Raw genomic sequence first — 23,396 nt, forward strand, 5'->3', positions numbered from 1 at the left:
CTTTCTCAAGTATTTGAGTTGCCGTGGACTCAGCTTAATCTCCGCTTGACCACTTATATCAAGTTACAACAACAGCACAGAAACAGGCCATTTAGCCCAACTGACCTCCTCCCACCCTACTTCATCTAACGTTACCTTACAAGTGACTCCTCTTGCTGAGTTTAAGTCTTTTGAGTTTGCAAATTTTCACTGCACTGCTGTGGTGATCTGGAAAATGTGGGGGATGGGATGGGATGAGGCAAATACAAGTTCTTAATTCTGTGCTAATATTGTTATTGCAGTAGACTTGTTATTCACAGATGGGGTAATTTTAATTTGGTTCTATTATTCTAACTCTATTTTATGTCCTCAATGAATTTGATATCTCTCATTTTACACAATCGGCCAAAGATAACATTGCCCCTCACTGTTTCGGTAAATTCCTTCACAATTCTCATGGATATTAACGTAGTACAGGTTCATCAATTTGTAATCAGTGTGTTCAATGAGATGTATACATGCAGTTAACGTGCATAGATATTCATCTGTTTCAGCTCTGATTCACTTAATGAGAAAACTCCAGTCAATAATTCTCGATCATCCTATAAGGAAAACAGGTATTTATATCAACCCCCTGCTGTTTCTCTTTTCTCTCTGTGTCTTCTCCATTCTGGAGACTGCTGACCAGTACAACTCATCCCAACTGGCAGATCAACGGTTTCTACAGAGTCAGTAGATTTTAGCTGGATTGGTGAAGACCTCATTGCACCTGTGCTGTCGCAAAGTCTTGCTTCTATCTGATGACGCCTGCTATGTGGGCTTCTTGTAAAGACATGATCAGGTTTATTCTCAGTACGGCCTCCATGATCGAATAGTCTGATGAGACTGGCTAAAATCACGCACGAAGGGCTGAATTTTACCAGTCCTCTGGCTTTGAGGATCATGGTAAGGGGGCCCGGAAAATTCTTCTGGGAGAGGTCTGCCACGACTCTCGATGCAGGGAAGGCCCCGCCGCATTTTAATGGCAGTGGCGAGGCCTCGGTGCAGTCCTCCACCGCTCAACGACGGAGCCTTTATCCCCATATTGATATCAATTTAAATTACCTTACCTGGTCCCGACAGCTGACCCACGCCGATATTTCGGCCGCTTGCTGGAACTCCCATGCCTTCAGATCTCCAGCATGATACGAGCAAGGAGGGAGGGAGGAGTGAAATTTTCAGGGCATGGGGGGAGCGGTGGAAACTGTTTCAATTGGCTGAGGGGATGGTGGGAAGGGGTTGAAGGGCAAAGAGCTTTAAGTTTGGGGGTGAAAGGTCAGGACCGACAAAGCATTGTTTTTGGAGGGGAGAGGGAAAATGAAACCTTTCTGTATCATTGCAGGGGGGTCAAAGTGGGGCTTCACTCTTTTTTTATATTGTGACCTTTCACATTTTCCCTTTAAAAATAAAAAATTATTCTAAGGGCTTAAAGCCCTTTAAAAATGGCACTAGCACCTGCACCGTTGCTAGGGACGGAGCGCCCACCCCCTTTACATCATCAGGGGCAGCCGCTCCACACCTTTTATGCTAATACAACACTGCACGTAATATCATGGAGGCTCCACAGTGCATGTCTCGTGTGTGCGCCGTGCAATCTTTCAAGCTCACCGCTGAGAACATCAGCGAGCTGATAAAATTCAGCCCGGAGAATTGCCACTGGATAGCCAATAAAATGTTTTATTTCCTACAAGTTCAACCCACTGCTTTTTGCCTTAGGCATTGGGATCCAACTAATATTTTATCAATGGCGAAATGTATGGATAACATTTTGGGCTCATTACTATAATGTTTCAAAATTCTGTTGATAAATGATAATTCTTTATTCAGGGCTGATATCACGGCCAACACGTTGGTGTTTCTGTGGAGGTAAATATTATAATGATTTATGTTGCTGATGCAGTACATCACAAAATGGAAGCCCACCACAGGAACTCAGGTGCAGAGGTTTCTTGACATTGGGTATCATTTGATGACTGTCGTTCAGAAATGCATACCAAAGAATGTGTGGTGGACAAATCAATGATTATCGGTCCATCCACATTTCTTAGTGTAGGTCGAAGTCCCGTATGCCCTTTGTGGTGTAGTTTTGCTATTATGAAAGGACACGTAAGAAGTGCCACAATTGACATATAAGCAATGAACGGTGGAAAAAAAGCAATGAATAGGAGTGAGGAATGGCAAACAAAAAAGATGAATGGGCTGTTTTGAGGGAAGGTGGTGTTATACTTCTTCCTCCCAGGGTAAGGGAGGATGATAAACATGCAAATTCCAGCCAGTTCTGTGGAGAGAGAGACAGATGGAAGTTGGCACACAGTTGCTGATTTGCATCATTTTACACTCTGCTTTATATAGATAAAACCATGTTTGAAGATCTGTCTGGAAAAATTAGAAAAGTTATGTTATCATGCTTAGCAATAAGCAAATAAATATTAGGGAAGCAAAATTGCACTGATATATTGTATACATTAAAGACACAAAGAAAACTGAGCAGAATTTATTTTGCTGAGATGCAGCAAATTATCAATTGTGTTTTTATCTCAGCCCTCCGAGTGAGCAACTTTATGATGATAGTGAACCATCAGTTTATCGAGCACCAAGTTATTCTCTACAAAAGAACAGGAACTCCAGGTACTGTCTGCCTCTGACAACACTTTATTGGGAACTCACTATGCTTAAGCGTCGAATTCTTTAGAGTCTGGGATGATTATCCTTCATTTCTGATCAAAAACAAATATGTTAAAATGTGCTTGCAAGGCCATAGATTGGAAGATTGATGAAGGGAGAATTGGCCGAGCAGATTGTAGTGTTTGTAGTGTAATTTGATGATAGCATGCAGAGGAACTTGCCTCAAATTAAAAGTACCATATTGATTTTTCACATGATCTAAAAGGTGCTTTTAAAATGAAATTTAGCGCTGCCGTATCTCTTTGGGAAGTATTTTTGCCAACATCTCTGCTCAGATCTTTCAGCATCAATCGGTTCCCCAACCTCACCCACCCTCTGAGGCCTGTAATCCTCCCCATCCCATTCCCAAAGGCCCACAGTCCTTCACTTATTGCAAAGGCCACTATGGTGCAAACAGCAGCCCAATTTTTGTTCTGTCTTCCCTGAGGGATCCTCACACAAAACTGGCCTTATGGTGATGAGATGCTAGACCCAGTATCTGGGATTCCTCTGGCCTCTCCATTCTTGTGCAGGCTCCTGCATTTCTAGGCCACTGACCTCTCTTGGAGGTGGAGGGGTTTAAGGAAGCGAATTCCTGAGGATAGAGCCTAAGTAGCTGTATGTGTGCAAGAGGAATGGAAATTCATAGGGGTAGAAATTGAATCTTGCTGTCCCTGTTTTATGAGTGTAACAAGCCTCAATTTCGCAGGCCGATGACCTGAACCCCCCCAAAGACTCCAGTAAAATGTCCAACCTGAGATTGGGTGGGCTCCGTTCAGGATTCTTAAGCTATCACTGCGGTCTAAGGAGCAGCCACCAATTGCCTCTCCTGTTAACCTCTCCAACACCAAACACCACCCACCCCCCGCCCCCACAATCCCAGCCCACTACCCTGCCCCCTGTACCTCCTAGCCCAACGAGACCTACCTTCTGACTGATGCTGGTGAGGCAAGCAGCCTCTGGCAGTTCACACCTAAAACGGTAACAAGGTCTGAGGCCCAATTTTGTGCTGGGCTCAGTTGGGTCTCTTGGGATGCAAGCTGCCTGAAAAGTGTCAAAGCTAGGCCCAAAAACAGGCCCAGAACAAAAAAAAAATAGAATTCAAGAGATAATCACAAAATAAGCAATGTAATTTTCTGTTTGTTTCTGCAGCTCATCTCTTACAGAAGGCAAGAGTCCCGCAAAAGTGATAACTTTAACCACTGCCTACACCAGTGCTGAACAGTAAGAAAAACATTCTTATTTTTAAATGATTTGGTTTTGTACCATAGAAATTTTGCTTGAATTTATTGATGTGTTTGTTTAATGTTGCTGACCTATTTCTTTGTTGTTAATGCAAATATAATTTATGGTTCAGTGCACTGCACAGCCATGTCTGATGTAATAAACAAAAATGGTTAGAGTTCAACTTATGGGAGTGAATGTTTTGTGGAGCATTTCAAATTTTAATGGTTTTCTTCGGGTCATATTGCTCCTAAGTGTGAAAATCATGCGTATTTTAATAGCTAATGATCTTTTTAAGTTTGTCTGTCCATGATGTTGGTATTGGGAGGGCTAAGAAGCAATGGCTCCTGTAGTGTAGTTGAGGCAACTACAGGCATTTTGCAGCAGCCTTTGAGTGTGTGCTAATGAAGCCCAGACAGGCCCAGTTATGAGGCAAAGTTACATTCCAGTCCAATTAGTATCGATCTGCTTTGATGGTTCTTGGAATATTCTTGCAACAAAGTGCAAAATTGCAGCAGTAGTTTTTATCGCTTTGACAGGGGTACATTTGTGAGGTGCAGTGAGTTAGAACAAAACCTTTGGAACTTAGGTTTGAATCTAGTTCATTCTAGCAGGATAAAAGCATCTTCTGTTGGCAACTTATTTCATTTTCCATGTGAAATGAGTTCTGTGCAGTTTTTACCCAATTTCGAACATCAAACCACCTCTAATTAGGCATTCATTTCATTAAGACTGGTTAGTGTGGGGAAGCAGGAAAATTCGCACTGGTGCATCATCTTCTGAGGTTAGGGTTAAGGCAGATTGTGGGAATCGAGTGGAGGGAACTTAACCATGTATTTGACTTGGGAGTTGCTTGGTATTGATGCTTTGTGGCTGAAGTGTAGTACTGAAGGCCATGATAACAATGACATTTTCCCTAGTACTGACAATCCTGGCCTCATGAGATGGAGTTTAATGTGAATAAGTGTGAGGTTATCATTTTGGTTGGAAGAATAGAAAGGCAAATTATTATCTAAATGGAGAGAAACTTCAGAGGGCTTCAGTGCAGAGGGATCTGGGTGTCCTCGTGCATGAATCACAGAAAACTAGCATGCAGGTGCAGCAGGTAATAAGGAAGGCAAATGGAATTTTGGCATTTATTGCTAAAGGAATAGAGTATAAAAGTAGGGAAGTGTTGCTGCAACTGTACAAGGCATTAGTGAGACCACACCAGGAGTATTGCGTACAGTTTTGGTCCCCTTACTTGAAGAGGGATGTAGTTGTATTGGAGGCAGTTCATAGGAGGTTCACTAGATTGATTCCAGAGATGAGGGGTTTGTCTTATGAAGAGAGATTGAGCAGTTTAGGCCTTTACTCTCTAGAGTTTAGAAGAATGAGAGGAGATCTAATTGAGGTATATAAGATGGTTAAGGGGATTGACAAAGTAGACGTAGAGAGGATGTTTCCTCTTGTGGGGCAATCTAGAATGAGAGGTCATAGTTTTAGGATGAGGGGTAGCAGATTTAAAACAGAGATGAGGAGAAATTACTTCTCTCAAAGGGTTGTGAGTCTGTGGAATTCACTACCCCAGAGTGCGGTGGATGCCGGGACATTGAGTAAATTTAAGGAGCAGATAGACAGATTTTTAATTAGGATTGGGTTGAAGGATTATGGAGAACAGGCAGGAAAGTGGAGTTGAGGCCAAGATGAGATCAACCATGATCGTATTGAATGGCGGAGCAGGCTCGAGGGGCTGAATTGCCTACTCCTGCTCCTAGTTCTTATGTTCTTATAAATTATCTGCAAATGTAGCCTAAATCCACCAATTAGGGAGCAGCTCTTTTGCACCAATAAAGTAGTGTTCTTTTCCAATCTGCTGGGCCAGCTATGTTCAAAAAGGCAACTGAACAACAGAGAAAATATACTTTAAACATACAAGGGCGAAAATCAAAAATGCTGCTGAATAAGCAGTATTCTTAGATAGGAAATAACCCGCCATGCCAAAGTTAGACCATTCCATGCCCAAAGATCCTCAAACCCATTCCACCAGGGCAGCACTTCCGGTTGCTGGTTCTGCCCAACGTTGACTCTGTCCCAAAACCCTGGGGTTGGTGACTTACATAAAGGGTATGTGCATCCAGGCCATTTATAATGTTTCCTGTGAATCCAAGCCACAGCAAGGCTAGGATTATTGAGCAGGACTATGGGCCCCACTTATGCCTTTCTGCCTGTATTATACATGGCCAGAGGAAAAAAATAACAATGTTGGAATTGCTGGTGAGGAAACACCAATGCAGCCGTTGCAACTTTTCCAATTATATCACAACGGATTTTGAGCTTTTGCTAAAAATAGTGCCACCGGCCTGCTTGCCAGTTCCATAGCTCCATCCCAACCCCAGGCCATTTTCCTGGAGGAAGGAATAGAGGGGCAGCAGAGCTACCTGCCGCACACGGTGGGTAGCCGATTAAACTAATAAACAGTCACTCAAGGCCAATTGAAGGAGGCCTACTGTGATTTTCCAGTCAACCTCCAGGTGCCCGGAGCTGGCGGGGGCCAGTTTAGCTGCCTAGAGGCGGTCTCCCAGTGACAGACTGAGGGTGGAGGGTGGGGGGTGCAGTGCCAGCACTCCAGGCAGGCTTAGAGGACCTCCCTGCCTGCCTGGGTACAGCAGCAGCCACAGGCCACCCAGTAGAGGCGCTCCCCCCCATGCCCGTCACCACCACACAGCAGTGGCCCAGCTGCAAAGGCTGTTTTTTATTTCAAATTTTAAAAAGTTAGAGAGAAGGTGCCTCCATTTTGAAGTGCCCTCACCCTTACTTATCTTCCTTTCTTCCTTTTAAGCAGGACGGCCTCTGACTGGCCATCTTCGAGACCCCGCCCGCCTTCCTTAATTGGATGGCGAGCACACCCTCTGGCCATTAATTGGCCGCTCGGGAAAAATCACATTGACTATTTTCCACACAGTGCAGGCCTCTGACCTCCATTTGAACCCAGCGGTGGGGTTCAGGAGTCCTCAGGGAAAATCCAGGCAAGGTGTTTCCATCTGATTGGTCATCATTTTGAATTGCAAACAGACAGGAACGGAATTGTTTCCCCCTGCTAATTCTGTCCCCCTGGCCCAGCAAATACCCTGGTACTAGCATCCCAGACCCAAGAAATTTGGGGGGGATCCTAACTTTATACTATTTTATACTTACTTTGATAAAACCTAGAATAAGAATTCAAATCATGTGGAATTATTTTTCATGAAAATTATTGGGGAAATAAAAAGGTGTTGCAAGCTCTAATTAATGTTTAACAATCTGATTACTGGAGGGTGGGGGAGGGGGTAACTCTATGCTGTCCCTCGTGGCAGATTTGGAGACAGGGAGGGAATATAATCGGGTGGGAGAGTGGCGAGAGGGAATCCTCCCCCGCCTCCACCGAAAGGAAGTCCTTGGCAGGAAGGCCTGTGAACGGTCTTCCCACCCTGCTGCCAATTGAGGTCCTTAAGTGGGCAATTAATGCGCAGTTAAGGGCCTCATTCCACCACTGTTGCAATGACCCGAGCGGTGGGCAGGCCTGTCGCCACATGGGAAGCACGGCTAGAAAAACCGTGCGGGTTGCTTGCTGGCTCTGGAGGGTGGGGCGGAGGGGGGGGGGAGCGGTCCCGCACTGGCGCTGCTCAGTTAATGAGCTGTGGCCCGTGATTGGCTGGCAGCTCTCAGAGGGTGTGACTTCTGTCTCTGGTGTCCTTGATACCGTGGAAGGCCTGCAGCTGTCCAGTTAAGTGCCTAATTGGCACTTGATTCAACGGGCATCCCACAGAAAGGGCGATGCAAGGTTCTCGGCAACACTTTTGCCGGAGGTCAAGACCCCCGTCGCCCGGATAAAATCCCAGCCCTGGTGTTGCAGGAAAGTGGTTAAATTGGATTGATCTCCACTTTGTCTTGGATAAATTTGCCCCTATTTTCTGGACTTTTTAATTCTTTCTTCTTCGTCAGCCTGAAATGATTCTTGCAACTAATGGGGTTGGTACATGAAATGTGCCAGGGCTGGCCTCTGATCGCAGAAGCCAGAGACTGCCCAAGCATGACTGCCCAACCCCTATGGGTTTTTCCTTTTGTTGGCAAATGCCACAGTATCTGCTTGGCATTTACTCCCAGCTCAGATAAGGAATTGTCTGAAGATTCAAATCTGTACCCAGCACATGGTAATGGCAAATGTGCAGTGTCCATCTGTTTTGTTTTCACTTTCATCAAGATTTTACAAAAGTATGCTGTTGTTTGTTCCTTTCTTGCCCTATGCATTTAAATGTGACACCACACAAGACAGGAAACGTGATGAGGAAAAGATAAAATGATTGTTTTAGTTCCTTTTTCTACTTCATTTTTCTCTCCTTATTCGTCTTGTCTTGGAGTAAGAGGCTCACCAAGAATATCAGGATAATGGTGATTTTCCAGTATCTTGCCATTAATTTTGAATTAATGTGTAATTTTCCTCATATGAAGCTCTGGTGTTTGGTTTGCAGGAAATCCACGGATAAAAATGTGTGCAGCCAATGCTACAAACCCATCAATCAGGGTGCAAAAATGATCTTGGAGGAACTGAACATTAATTGCCATGCAGCATGCTTTAAGGTATAAAATAGTGCTGTATAGTAATAAAACTGCCCTTCTAGATTAGTGTACAGTAATAGTCAACCCTTACAAATAAAATTTGAACTTAAACGTTGTTTTCAGGTTATTTGCCAAGCATTGCATATCAGTATGGTTAGTCATTCCCATCTTTTTCCCTATCACTCTGTGGGGAAACAAAGGATATCTACTCAGCATTAATCCCTCCCTCAACAACGTCAGGAAACCACCATGTGAGGAGTGAGAGGCCAAATGCATAGTCTAACACTCTGGGTAATTTTGACTCTGGCTGATAGTGCCCAACGGGCAGCTGAATGGATATCGCCTTTTGTACACTTTCACCCAAAGTCAAAAATTAACTCCTCAATGTCAGTTCAACCATCTACATGAAAGAGTTGCGGGTCAAGCATGAATCCATCAAACTTCAGGCATTAAACTTCAGACGTCATGCTTCAGAAAAATAGCCCCAAAAAAGAGAAAGCAGTTATTTCCTGACAGTTTTTCTGACCTTAATAGTCCAGTCACATCCCAGCCAGAATTTTACACCCCCCAAAAGAACGGGCTGGTGGCAGGGTAGGGGCATGTAAGATGGAGTGGGAGGCTGGGGGGCCCCTTCCCAACCCACTCCCACCTCCGCTGCCAATTTATGTGGAGTGGCGGCGGCGAGAAACCGCCCGCTCACTCCAGGCCAATCAAGGCCCTGAAGTGGCCAATTAACGGCCACTTAAGGGCCTCCGCCCACTGCCATGGGGATTTGACTGTAGGGCAGCTGAGGCCTCAGAAAAGCCGCCTGATAAAACTAGGCAGTGTTCTGATGGACGGAGGACCACCCCCGAAAGCCCAACACCCAACACCCCCTCCCTGCCCCCTAACCGACCCCAGCCCCCACCCCCCCCCCAACCCCGCCTTGCCTCGCTGGGGCCTGACGATTGCTCCTGGTGAGGCCCCATAAACCTACCAGTTTTCTAATGCTCCCCATTAACTTCATCCTTGAGCTGGGTTGCAGTCCCAGCAGTGGCTGCAGCTCCGGGTAGCACCGCTGGGACGATGAGCTGCCAGCCCACTGATTGGCTGGCAGCTCCATTAGGCGAGACTTCTGCCTCAATGAGTTGGAAGTCCTGCCCAAGACCAATTAAGGGCCTGGGAACCGTAAAATCCGGTCTGTAACCCCAGGCCCGGTGGAAGTGGGATCACCACCGACTTTTTGGTCGGTGGATCGCTCCCCCCACCCACCGTAAAATCCAGCCCCCAATGGAATAAGTTGGCACTTACAAGCATCTGCCAATCTATAGAAACCCCTCCCAACAATTAACCACTTATTGACCACAGGTTGTACCTATGTAGACTGTTTCCTCCCCCTCAACACCAAGGTGTATTTGAGCATTGGCCCTATGGGAAAAGCATAAACACAATTCCACCATTGGAACTAAATATCACAACTATACTTCAAACACTTACAGGCTGTGAGTGACAGCATGGGAGATCATTTAGTTCCAGCCTATGCCTCACAGAAGGAAAACTGTGGTCATATTTAATTATCCTTTGTTGAAATGGTTTAACTGATTCTAAAGAGGTTTATTCTGGTTCAGTAGATCCCCACAGAATAATTATAATTTTTTTTTACTGCAGTGCCAAATTTGCCACTCATCTCTCGAAAATCTGTGTGCTGGAGACAACTTCTGGGTTCACCATCGTACCGTACACTGTGAACCCTGCTATGATAAAGTAAAGGGTAAGTGGCAAAGTGTGGTTAATAAAAATATTAATTCATGCACTTCTAACAGTTGAAATTTCATTAACAACTCCAACTGTTGTGGGACAGTCTGTGGAAACTAGGCCCTATCCCAAACTACAAGAATGCACAGAAAGCAGAAAGAAAGTAGTTACATAGGTGGAGAAGATCATTCAGCCCATCAAGCCTGTTCCACCAGAAAATAAGATCATGGCTGATCTATGTAAACTTGTATTGACACAATGTCTTATATGACGTAAGAACATCCAAATAGTTTAGTAAATGGGGCAGCCAATTTATGCTTGGCAATTTCCCACAAACAGCAATGAGATGATGACCAGATAAAGGGCAAGATTTTGCATTTTGGGCTGGGACCCCAACATTGGGGTCAAATGTGGGCACTGTCCTGTGTTAGGAGCAGTTACCTGAGAGTGATTTTGCCTGAATTGGCCAATTAATGACCAGACGGTGCTCTCACCATCCAATTAAGGATGGTGGGCGGGGTTTTGAAGCTAGAGGGCCAATAGGAGGCCCTCCAGCATTGAAGGTACTGCAGCCTGGCATTGCAGGTAAGAGACAGAGCGAGCACCTCCATCTTTCAGCACTTTAAATCTTGCAAGCTAAAAAAAAAAATGGTCACGGCTGGCGGGTCGCCATTGTGGAGGGAGAACCGCTCCACGGGGTGATCACTGGCCGCAGCTGTAACCAGGTAACCAGAGGTGGGGTGGGGGGGGAGGGGCTCAAAGCCTGCCTGTAGCATTGGCCCTCTGGTCTGCCACTGGGAGGCCACCTTCAGGCAGTGGCCTCTGATAATTGGCCTTTAACTTATCCCAATTGGCTACCTACCACTTGAGAGGTCAGATAGGGCCTTAGATTAACATCTAATGATGACAGCTGTGACATTGCAATACTACCTCAGCACTGTAGCTGCCATTATTGACCGATTATTGTGAGGACGGACATGTCGGCACCCAATGGCGGGAGAAGGGGACAGGGTGGTAGGCGGTGGGAGGTCATGTGATGAAACCTCCCAGAAACACCTCCAACCAGAGTGGCCAACCCTAGTTGTCACCTTTTCCCAAATCCAGAAGTGGATGAGGGCAGGAGTGGGTCAAGAAGGTGGGACATTGGCTTGAGATCTAAGGGCTGACTTAAACTTTCGTCCGAGGTGGAAAACTGGCAGTAGTAGATTATCTGCCCGTTATACACCCTGCCTGGTTTCCCTGTCCATTAAGTTCAGCAGATCAGTCAATCCACAGATGCCTGTACTCCACCATGATTGAACTTCAGATTGACCCCTTGATGTTTGGTTTGCTGCTGGTGAACATTCGTTGAAGACCTTAATATCAATAAGTATTGCCTCTGCACCTTAAAATACAGACATGGAAGAAAGAACATTTCATGTTTATTTTTAAAAACAGACTTTGTATGGTTTGAAATTTCTGAACAGCTGATTCAAGGTTCAGAACTAGGCATGTGGCAGCCCTGGAGACCAACTACATACATAACCCAAATATACATTAGCCTAATACCATCTTTTTAAAAAGAAAATTAAATCAGCATCCGACCTGGGACTCTTGTTATGCTGATACAAAACTCCCCTGATCATTTTTGTAGCAACGGTTAAAAATTGTTTACAGTACTCCCAGTTCTATATTGATGTTAATTGCATCAATTCTATTGTCCTGTATTGAAAAGGAAAAGCTTTGGAAATTCAGTACTCTCCTGCTTAGGCTGTCCTATTCCAAATTTTAGAGTAAATGTGTTAGTTGGCTTGGTAAAAATATCATAACTGCTCTTAATTTTACGATTTGCTTCAGGACTCGGGTCAAACTTGACTCTGCATTCCCACAAAGCATTCTCTAATGTGTCAAGCTGGAATTTTGTACCACCTAATGATTTTGCTGACTGCAGCATACAGTAAAACAGAAAACGCAGTTGCTGCACATGACAAAAGCTTTCAATTGATCCAATGCGATGATACCTTTGCAGCATAATTTAATAACAGGCCACAAAGTTCAGGGAATAGATCTAAGCCAAATGTTATTCTTTCTATGTGTTTGTTTAAACACTTTTTGGGCTGAAAATTACAGACCGCCTGACATCGGGGGTCTTAGTGTGGGAGAGGGAGGCGATAAAATGCCTCCAGAAGAGACCGCCACACACCCTGACGCTGGGAAGGCCCGGCCCGATATTGCTGGCGGCGGCGAGGCCTTGTGGTAGCCCCCTCCTGCCGCTTGGCAACAGGACCACCATTAACATATTTAAATATATTTAAATTAATGAATTAAGTACATTTACATTCCCGCCTTCTGTCCTGGTGTGATCTTCATGCCGCTGGCCGAGACTCCCGCACCTTCCGATCCCCGTTCGGGGAACCAAGGCGGAACACTGGTGGGGAGGGGGGAGGAGGTAAGTTTCTCAGTGCGGGGGGGAGGGGGAGGGTCATATCATTGCAGTAGGGGATGGTGAGGAGGGTTATAGTGTAAAGTTTATGCACTTTGGGGGCGAAGGTCAGGTGGACAAGGTAAGTGTTCTGGGGGGGGGAAGAGAGCAAGTAATTAATTCTTTGGTTATTCGGGGGGTGGGGGGGTGGTGGGTGGAGGGACAAGATAAATTTATTTACTTTTTTTAAATCAATGTATCCTTAAATATTTAAATTGAACAGCCTGGCTCGAAGCCCTTTAAAAATGGCATCAGCGCCTGCATACAGGCAGCTAGCGCCATTGCATGGGACGGAAAGCCCGCCCCTCTCCACGTCATCGGCGGGGGTGGGCGGACAGTCCACCCCGGCTATTTAAATAAGCCACCGCGCTTAATATCACGGTGGATCCGCGATGTGTGGCCTGCACAGGTGGGTGCTCGGTGTTTCCGTCCGCCACCGATTTCGGCAGCGAGTATAAATTTCAGCCATTTATCTTAGTAAAACCAAGGGCTGTCAGAGGGCCAAGGTGGCGTCTCCCTCCACTTTCCAGCCTGCCGCCCGGACCCCCGTCTTTAAAACAAGCCAATGAAAATAAAAATTGGAAGAAATATAAAATAGGCTGCCAATTCACCTTCATCTGTTTTACACTATCATATAAAATCAAGATCTACTGTTCTTTCCCAGCGCACAACATTGTGGAACCCTTTACCATTCTGTTTTTCCTTCCTCTGACAATCTTCAAGCTTTTAAAATCCAAGTGTGGTACCATTAACCATTATTTATTAATTTGCCCCATCTTTAGTTTCACTCTTCTCCACCTCCACCTTGGTTATTTGCTGTGTTATGGACCTGGGCTATGGATTTCTAAAATAACCTTGATTCAAACCACTTGTGTGAAAAGTAGCCGGGTTTGCAATGACATTTTTATATGATGGAAATTGTATCATGTTATAAAATGTATATGGGTTATTGGTCCAGGTTTCTCTGTCAGCGATGAAGTGATGGCATTTGTCGCTGGTCTCAAAGAAAGATGCCCAAAAAGATCCAGTGATCTCTGTGGTCTGGATTTCCTTATTCCCAATATTATATTGAAACTGGCGCCAGGTCAAGGGGATCTTCAGGTGTCCAGCAACAGTGATGTCATCAAGCAACCAGTCACATTGAAGTATTTTCACAGACAGTAAGCCAGGAAGTGAAATGAACTGACTATCCTTCATTTTGCAATATCATTTTACAGAAAGAAATATAAATAATTGGGATGAAGGTAGAAGCTGAAATATCATAAACAAACTTGAAAAATATATTATTTTAAAAATGTGCATTTTCATCATAATGGAGAAATTTGACATTCCATAAATATAAAATTAATTTTTCGGGGCCAAAGAGATCTTTCAGCAGTAATTATGAATGCAGTATGCTGTTAAAAACCTAGTTACACTTCATTGAACAAGGTGTAACTTTTTTAAGGGTTTCTACAATGAGACTATTAACATAAAAGGACGAGTGATTTCTAGTAGATTGCATTCTGCAGTGACTTCAACAGGGCGCCCAATGAAGAAGCATAGACTCGACAGCAAGTTCTGGATTTCTTCGATTAACTGCAAGTGTGCTAACTCCAGAAGATGTTTACTGTTTCAGAGAAGGAGTGTTGGCAAACTCTGACAGTTTCACCATCATTATCATTGCAAAATCTGCCATTATGTTTATTCCTTAATATGAAATGTGTTTATGATCCACTTGCAAAATAGATATATAAATTATTACAGTCATGTATGATGGAATATTTTAATGATTTTTAAATCTGAAGAACATTTCTACATTTTTTTTTACAGCCCAATGGTCGTACTAAATTGATTCTTGGATAAAAGTATCAGCTGAACAATGACATTGCGCCGATTTGGGATTTATTGGGGTTAGGAGGACATATTTACACTGCTTTAGGAATTTTAGAAGAAATCTCATACAAATTATAATTCCTTTTTCTAATTGTAATTTCTGGATTTTATTTCAAAATAAAAGAATAGCATTTCCTAAATACTCCTTTTATATATTATATTTAAGGGAAAATTGCTACAAAGGACCTGCATCATATGAAAGTAAAGTCACTGTTTAACGAATGGCCATGAATAATTTCTGTATTTGATCAATGTGTATTTTAAGAGGCATATTAGGATCCAATGTAGTTTCTTTCTCAAAGCATTGTTCACCAACTTGTGCTATTGTAAATGTATAACTATTCTGTGATTTTTTGAAGCATTGTGTCCTGGAGATAGCATGTGTTCCCCAAATGATAAAAAATATCTACAGGTTAAATGACGAAGTAAAATGACATCTATTAATAGAACTGAAATCTTCCATATGTTAGCTGTAATGCAAACATATATTCAGTTTTCCAAGGCAGAATTACATGACTCAATTACAACAGATCCAATACATTAAAAGGGCAGTCTGTGTATTAGTGAGAGTTCAGGCCAGCTCAGTTCTTGAAGCAGCATTTCTAACTACTGTGCTGCAGAAATGCTTTGTTTGGTACTATGGCTAATTTGGCAATAAGTGAACCATATTTTTAAAATTTGAAGAAGTCAGATAAATATGGTATGGCCGGACAAAAGTGCCTACACAGTAACATCAGTACATTGATGATTGTGTCATGCACCACCCTAATTACTATGACAACACTGCATCTTTAAGAGGCTGGCACTGTTATGAATTAAATATTATGATTCTGAATTTCAACTATTAGCTTTTAGGCAAATTGAAGATTTGTGAAATACTGTTTTGTGTAATTTGGAAAAAAAAGTGCTTTCATAGCAAGGGGCAGGAATTCAAAAGTAAAATCTAAGCTAATGCCATCTCTTTTATATATAATTTCTTTACTGAATTGTGGTTTTAGGGAAGTTTATATTTCTATATAGTAAAGAAAATCTGTAAATAACATTAGCATTTTATTTCAATTATTACAGATATCTATGTGTCAAACAACCTGGGCCAGATTTTCCTATTGCAGTAATTGTTGTACAACTGATTAGAGTGGCAGAATACCTTTTTCCTCACACCACTGACAAGATCATTCAAACTCACAAAAATGTTTCTCCAGTGGGCATTACAAGTTGTGGTGACGTTTTTGCCATGTAATTTATCGAGATCATTGTGTTTGCAGAGAGTAGCAGAGTAGCAATCAGGCATTTTTATGGACCATTCAATAGCTGGGTAGCAGAAAGTGATTTGAGTTTAAATCACCTTCCATTTATTCTTGTTCCTGCTCATGGTAGCAACAAACAAAATAAAGAAATATTCATGGTTCTGCAACTCGTAACACCACACCTGAATGCTGCGAGCAGGAAAATCTGACCCACTGTGTTTAACATTTTTAAAGATAGCTTATATTTCAATGTACAAAAACATGGTTTAGATTAGTTGGGATTTAAAAAGAAATTGGAATTGGTAGATCCATGGTAATCATAACTTCAGAATTCTTGAATATCACATATAAGTTACATCATCTGTAAAAGTGCTAACTTTTTATATTCATTGGAGAGTTAACCTGTGATGCACAGTTGTCATTTATTACTTTATTGAGCTGTTGGCTTCACAATTGCATCACGAGAAATATAGAGTGAAATTGAGGACGCTAGCTTTTACAAAATCTTTGACAGCTAAACCTGCCTGAATTTCTCAGCACCTCTAGTAATTGACAGTAAATCTAGATTTACAAAAAAAAATCTGTGCTGAGAATAAGAGCATTAGCAGGAACAATACTCTGGTGGATCTTGCAGTCATTTATCAGAAGCAAGCAACTGTCTGAACTCCCATATGAAATTATATTTTGCATGTGAGAAATATAAGTAAAATCATGTGCTCTGTACTAATGCATGAATATACAGCAAGAAAATATGTTGGTACGGAGGTATTTTGTTAAAAAAACTGCAATATTGTATTAATAAAAAAGAAAGCTGACCAAATTGGTAAACACTGTTGTTCTTAATTATGCGTGTATTCCATTAGTTATTTGGAAATCACTACTTTTGACTTTTCTTTTACAATGTTAAGTTTTATTTGACATTGATATCCTTTTTAATATCTTATAGTCATACACAAAATGATATAAGATTATTGCTCAATTTTATGGTATGGCCTAGTTTACACATCTTTCCCTTCCTTCTCCTCCTCTTTTTTTTATTCATCATTCAGTACTTTTTCATTTTAGCAAATGTTTGAATGCTATTCATGCTTATGCGGAACCACAAAAAAGCATTGGTTTTTAATTCAATGGATTTTTGTCCAGCTTTTCAATATCGGCCCCTGATGGGTGAAAGTATGTGTACTATTAGCACTGTATCTTGGTCTTCTCCATTGGGATAATAAAAATCTTGTTTCTTGTACTTCTGAATAGACAAATTTCCTCCATGATTATTGTAAACCTAACCAGCACCCATCATCCCTTACCAATGATGGCTCCATCCTCAATCATCCTTCATCATTTTTTTTCCTCAATGTGGGAGTAAAATTCCTTCTTACAATAATTTTACTGGAAATTGTTTGGTAATGTTATCAATTCTGACCTAAAGTGGCACTCTCACGTCTCTTCTATTGTGAATGCTGCCTCCAAGAATTGCAGCTATTTCTTTTGTGACGGGCACCTTTTTTGCCTCAATAACATAGTTCTTAAGCCCAATCCTGTTAAAGGCTTGATTATTACTCCCATATCCAGGGAGATTCTGCGAGAAACTCTTTTTTTTGTGTTGCTGGACAGAATGCCAGAAAAGGCCTAAATAAGCAATCCCTGTCAGCTCTAGCCTCCAAACTCTGCACCACAACTGTTCTTGTCTTTCACTGTTTTATTACTACCAATATAGTCTGTGTTCCTCTGAACTTTCCTCTCTGTTCCTTTTGCGGTTGAAATTTACCTCCAAATGCTTTCTCTCCACTCTGCATCCTCACTGTGCTGAAATCAAGAGTTATTATACTATCTACTACTACAGCTCATTCTTTTCTCAGAACTCAAAACTATAACTATTTACCTCACATAGTCTTCCTTTTACAATTTTCCATGCTTTTAACACCCAAGTTTGGCATTACCTAATCCATGATATCTCACTTACTTCATCTTTTGTTTTGCTTTTTTCAGACTTGCTGGTATTCTGGATATTCAGTCTTGATCCTTCATTTTAGATTATCAATTGAATGAACAAAAATCTCAGACATATGTATTTGACCACGTTTCTTGTGCTGATCAAGGTGAGAGTTGACAGTGCTGGGAAATGTAACAATTTCCATTTCAGACACTAAGTAATAACCTTTTGATTTTGACCCAACTAAGAACAGCATTTTTTGTTTCATCTACCAACCATCCTGTGAGCTTTTTGAGTAAGATTACCAACATTTGCTAACTTGGAGCTTGTTTTATGTCATTGGTCTCAATACACAAGGGACTGGATTGAGACTGACAAACTCAATTCATCAGAATCCGCTGAATGGTTGTAGAAATTGAAATATATGTACATAGGGGTGTGTGTATTGAAACATATATACACGTCCTGATTTGCTGTGGCAAGGCATCTAATGGTGTCATTGTTAGACTTGCTCTTGCAAGTTCAAGTTTTTAATTTTTTTTTGTAGCAAGTAGCTGAAAGTGCAAGCTAATAACATCGCAGTGAGGGAAACATGGCATCTGGGACCCAAGTAAACAGCACAAGCAACCGTGTATCTTCAAACAATCAGAATGAACGTTTGAGAAATTAACAGTGCTAGAATTGAGAAGGAAGTGGATGAATTCAATGCCAAATCAAGTACAGAAAGAGAACTAGAGATGGAAAGAAAGATTGGATTAAGAGAGAGGGAAGTATAAACATATTTAAAGCTTTACTTTTTTTAAATCGCCAACAACAATTAAAACCTAAAGGAATGAAATCCCACACTTATAATAGTTAATTTTCATAGAGTCATAGAGTTATACAGGACAGAAACAGGCCCTTCGGCTCATCATGTCTGAGCTGGCCATCAAGTACCTATCTATTATAATCCCATTTTCCAGCACTTGGCCCATAGTATTGTATGCTATGGCGTTTCAAGTGCTCATCTAAATACTTCTTAAATGTTGTGAGGGTTCCTGCCTCTACCACCCCTTCAGGCAGTGTGTTCCAGATTCCAACCACCCTCTGGGTGAAAACATTTTTCCTCAAATCCCCTCTAAACCTCCTGCCCCTTACCTTAAATCTATGCCCCCTGGTTATTGACCTCTCCGCTAAGGGAAAAAGTTTCTTCCTATCTACCCTATCTATGCCCTATCTTTTCAATACCAGACAGATTGACTGGCAGTAATAACACCTGTCATATTGTTGAAAATGTACTTAGACTGAAATAGGCACAACTCAACGTTTTATGACAACTTTAGTTGGTTAAGCACAAAACAAATACACCAACATCACACCGTTCAATGCATATCAATTGTGAGCCAGTAAACGAGATGCTGTTTTTGTGAAGCTAATGGCAGAGAACTGCATCTGACAGCAACTCTTCGATTTCCGCAACGAACTGTGCATCTGCCCTTGCCTGAAGTTGTGATGGCATTTGTGCTTAAATGATGGAGAGCACTGTTAGCCTCGCTGTTATTTTGACAACAAATTGTGGGCCATTGAAGTATACACAGTTCAGTGAGTGTGTGTTACGTTGACACACAGTGAAATGTACATATGCAGGTACATGTGCTACATGTATTGAAGTATACACACGCAGAATTGCAGCAATGAATCTATTATAAACGAAAACATGCATTCAAATATTCAGATAAAGGAATGATGCAACAATAAACAAAGGGTAGATAGCAGGAGGGTGTTCACAAGCTGTTGTCCTTTTTGCATTACTCCTTTGATCAGAACTGCTGGTGAAAGGTTATAGACCTGAAACGTTAACTCTGTTTCTATCTGCACAGATGCAGCCTGAGCTGCTGAGTATTTCCAGCATTTTCTGTTTTTATTTCAGATTTCCAGCATCCGCAGTATTTTTGCTTTTATTGCTTTGATGTGGGCGGCGCTTTGGTGGGACAGCAACAAAAAAAAAACCCTTGGAATAAAAGCTTTTGACAGATTGAGAGAGGGAAAAAAACACAAGTGGTTCTTGATGGTGGTATTAGAATAAGAAAGCACGCATATAGATAGAATAGCTGGTGGTGTTTGAGAGTGCGAGTTGGCACAGATTGCAATGGAGAGGAGGGTTCTGCGGTCCCCGAGTCGCAGTGTTCGCCAGCTCTTTGTTGTGTGAGGAGAGAGAAAGGGGGGCAGAGCCCGGGAAGAAACTCGCAGCAGCAGCAGCTCCTCTTCATCCCAGCGAGGCTACAAGCAGCCGGACATCAGGAGCCCCTTTGCGGGAGGGATGGAGGCGCCGCTGCTCAAGGTGATGGGGGCTGCGGCGGGGGATGTTAGCTCCAAGGTGAGCGCCGAGCTGGAGGTGAAGAAGCTGCAGGAATTGGTGAGGAAACTCGAGTGGCAGAACGAGCAGCTCAAGAACCGGGCGAGCGCCGCCGCCGCCGCCTCCGCCACCCCTCACCCCGGCTACAACCCGCCGCCTGCCGCTCTCCTCTACCCGCCTGTCAGCCTGGCTTACCCTGGCTACTTGACCCCCGTCTCCGCTCCCTGCCGGCCGCCTGCCGGCTGCAGCGAAGCGGCCCCCCGGACACTGAGCGGCTCGGCCAGGCTGCTGCTGCTGGAGGAGGTGGACACCCTGGACCTGGACAACGGCCGCTGCAGCGGAGACGAGGACAGCTGGTACTGTTTCTCTGTCCTTCTTTACTGCCTTTGTCACCCGCTTGGTAATAGCCATTTCATCAGTTGCTGCTGGGGCGAGCTCAGTGCCTTCCCCCTCTACCTCGCCTCTCTCCCTTTCCCCTTCTTCTCTTCTCCCTTTCCCCTGCTTCCTCTTCTCCCTTTCCCCTGCTTCCTCGCCCTCTTCCCCCTTTCCCCTCTTCCTCGCCCTGTTCCCCCTTTTCCCCCTTTTCCTCCCCTCTTCCTCTTCTCCCTTTCCCACCTTCTCCCTTTCCCACTCTTCTCCCTTTCCCACTCTTCTCCTTTCCCACTCTTCTCCCCTCTCTCCCTTTCTGCCTCTTCTCCCTTTCCCTTACCTCCTCGCCCTCCCTTTCCCCTACCTCCTCGCCCTCCCTTTCCCCTACCTCCTCGGCCCTCCCTTTCCCCTACCTCCTCCCCCTCCCTTTCCCCTACCTCCTCCCCCTCCCCTACCTCCTCCCCCTCCCTTTTCCCCTACCTCCTCCCCCCGACCTCCTCCCCCTCCCTTTCCCCTACCTCCTCCCCCCTACCTCCTCCCCCCCTACCTCCTCCCCCTCCCTTTCCCCTACCCCTCCCTTTCCCCTACCCCTCCCTTTCCCTACCCCCTCCCTTTCCCCTACCCCCTCCCTTTCCCCTACCCCTACCCCTACCCCTACCCCCTCCCCCTCCCCTTCCCCTACCCTTCCCCTACCCCCTCCCCCTCCCCTACCCCCACCCCCTCCCCCACCCCCTCCCCCTCCCCTACCCCCTCCCCCACCCCCCTCCCCCACCCCCTCCCCCACCCCCTCCCCCACCCCTACCCCCTCCCCCTCCCCTACCCCCTCCCCCACCCCCTCCCCCACCCCTACCCCCTCCCCGTCCCCTACCCCCTCCCCCCTCCCCCACCCCCTCCCCTTCCCCTACCCCCTCCCCCTCCCCCACCCCCTCCCCTCCCCCTCCCCTACCCCCCTCCCTCCCCTCCCTTTCCCCTACCCCCTCCCCCTCCCTTTCCCCTACCCCCCTCCCTTTCCCCTACCCCCTCCCCCTCCCTTTCCCCTACCCCCTCCCCCTCCCTTTCCCCTACCCCTCCCTTTCCCCTACCCCTCCCCCTCCCTTTCCCCTACCCCCTCCCCCTCCCTTTCCCCTACCCCTCCCTTTCCCCTACCCCCTCCCCCTCCCTTTCCCCTACCACCTCCCCCTCCCTTTCCCCTACCCCCCTCCCCCTCCCTTTCCCCTACCCCCTCCCCCTCCCTTTCCCCTACCCCCTCCCCCTCCCTTTCCCCTCCCCCTCCCTTTCCCCTACCCCTTCCCCCTCCCTTTCCCCTACCCCTTCCCCCTCCCTTTCCCCTACCCCTTCCCCCTCCCCCTACCCCCTTCCCCCTACCCCTTCCCCTACCCCTACCCCTTCCCCCTACCCCTACCCCTTCCCCCACCCCCTACCCCCTTCCCCCTCCCCCTACCCCTTCCCCCTCCCCCTACCCCTTCCCCCTCCCCCTCCCCCTACCCCTTCCCCCTACCCCTTCCCCCTACCCCTACCCCTTCCCCCTACCCCTTCCCCCTACCCCTTCCCCCCTCCTCCCCCTCCCTTCCCCCTCTCCTCCCCCTCCCTTCCCCCTCTCCTCCCCCTCCCTTCCCCCTCCCCCCTCCCCCTTCCTTCCCCCCTCCCTCCCCCCTCCCTCCCCCCTCCCTCCCCCCTCCCTCCCCCCCTCCCTCCCCCCTCCCTTCCCCCTCTCCTCCCCCCTCCCTTCCCCCTCTCCTCCCTTCTCCCTTCCCCCTCTCCTCCCTTCTCCCTTCCCCCTCTCCTCCCTTCTCCCTTCCCCCTCTCCTCCCTTCTCCCTCCTCCCTTCTCCCTCCTCCCTTCCCCCTCTCCTCCCTTTCTCCCTCTTCCCTCTTCCCTCTTCCCCCTCCCTCTTCCCCCTCCCCCTCCCTCTTCCCCCTCCCCCTCCCTCTTCCCCCTCCCCCCCCCTCTTCCCCCTCCCCCCCCTCTTCCCCCTCCCCCCCCTCTTCCCCCTCCCCCCCTCTTCCCCCTCCCCCCTCCCCCCCTCTTCCCCCTCCCCCCTCCCCTCTTCCCCCTCCCCCTCCCCTCTTCCCCCTCCCCCCTTCCCCCTTCCCCCTCCCCCCTTCCCCCTTCCCCCTCCCCCTTCCCCCTTCCCCCTCCCCCTTCCCCCTCCCCCTTCCCCTCTTCCCCCTTCCCCCTTCCCCCTCCCCCTTCCCCCTCCCCCTTCCCCCTTCCCCCTTCCCCCTTCCCCCTTCCCCCTCCCTCTTCCCCCTTCCCCCTTCCCCCTCCCTCTTCCCCCTTCCCCCTCCCTCTTCCCCCCTTCCCCCTCCCCCTTCCCCCCTCCCCCTTCCCCTTCCCCCTCCCCCTTCCCCCTCCCCCTTCCCCTTCCCCTTCCCCCTCCCCCTTCCCCTTCCCCCTCCCCCTCCCCCTTCCCCTTCCCCCTCCCCCTCCCCCTCCCCCTTCCCCCTCCCCCTCCCCCTTCCCCCTCCCCCTCCCCCTCCCCCTTCCCCTTCCCCCTCCCCCTTCCCCCTCCCCCCTCCCCCTTCCCCCTCCCCCTTCCCCTTCCCCCTCCCCCCTCCCCCCTCCCCCCTCCCCTCCCCCCTCCCCCCTCCCTCTTCCCCCTCCCTCTTCCCCCTCCTCTTCCCCCTCCCCCCTCCCTCTTCCCCCTCCCTCTTCCCCCTCCTCCCTCCCTCTTCCCCCTCCCTCTTCCCCCTCCCTCTTCCCCCTCCCTCTTCCCCCTCCCTCTTCCCCCTCCCCTACCTCCTCGCCCTCTTCCCCCTTTACCCTCTTCCTCGCCCTGTTCCCCCTCCCCTTTCCCCTCTACCTCGCCCGGTTCCCCCTTTCCCCTCTTCCTCGCCTTGTTCCCCTACCCTTTCCGCACCCTCTTTCCCCCCTCCCCTTTCCTCGCCCTCTTCCCCCCTCCCCTTTCCTCGCCCTCTTCCCCCCTCCCCTTTCCTCGCCCTCTTCCCCCTCCCCTTTCCA

General features: G+C 46.3%; 2 protein-coding genes across 4 annotated transcripts in view; both read left to right on the plus strand.

Moving 5' to 3' along the window:
• Nucleotides 1-16,608, plus strand: part of LOC137371036 (sciellin-like) — a 77,349-nt gene extending 60,741 nt beyond the window's left edge. For both annotated transcript variants that reach the window (XM_068032938.1, XM_068032939.1), the window contains 6 exons: nucleotides 534-596; nucleotides 2,560-2,646; nucleotides 3,835-3,906; nucleotides 8,397-8,505; nucleotides 10,132-10,234; nucleotides 14,492-16,608. In XM_068032938.1, the coding sequence (XP_067889039.1) occupies nucleotides 534-596; nucleotides 2,560-2,646; nucleotides 3,835-3,906; nucleotides 8,397-8,505; nucleotides 10,132-10,234; nucleotides 14,492-14,508 (451 nt within the window). In that variant the 3' untranslated portion in view covers nucleotides 14,509-16,608. The remainder of the gene's footprint in view (nucleotides 1-533; nucleotides 597-2,559; nucleotides 2,647-3,834; nucleotides 3,907-8,396; nucleotides 8,506-10,131; nucleotides 10,235-14,491) is intronic.
• Nucleotides 16,609-19,757: 3,149 nt separating this feature from the next.
• Nucleotides 19,758-23,396, plus strand: part of slain1a (SLAIN motif family, member 1a) — a 123,203-nt gene continuing 119,564 nt past the window's right edge. For both annotated transcript variants that reach the window (XM_068034353.1, XM_068034354.1), the window contains exon 1: nucleotides 19,758-20,422. In XM_068034353.1, coding sequence (XP_067890454.1) covers nucleotides 20,031-20,422 — 392 coding nt within the window. In that variant the 5' untranslated portion in view covers nucleotides 19,758-20,030. The remainder of the gene's footprint in view (nucleotides 20,423-23,396) is intronic.

Source organism: Heterodontus francisci, chromosome 6 (genome assembly GCF_036365525.1).
Source record: "Heterodontus francisci isolate sHetFra1 chromosome 6, sHetFra1.hap1, whole genome shotgun sequence".
Lineage (NCBI taxonomy): Eukaryota > Metazoa > Chordata > Chondrichthyes > Heterodontiformes > Heterodontidae > Heterodontus > Heterodontus francisci.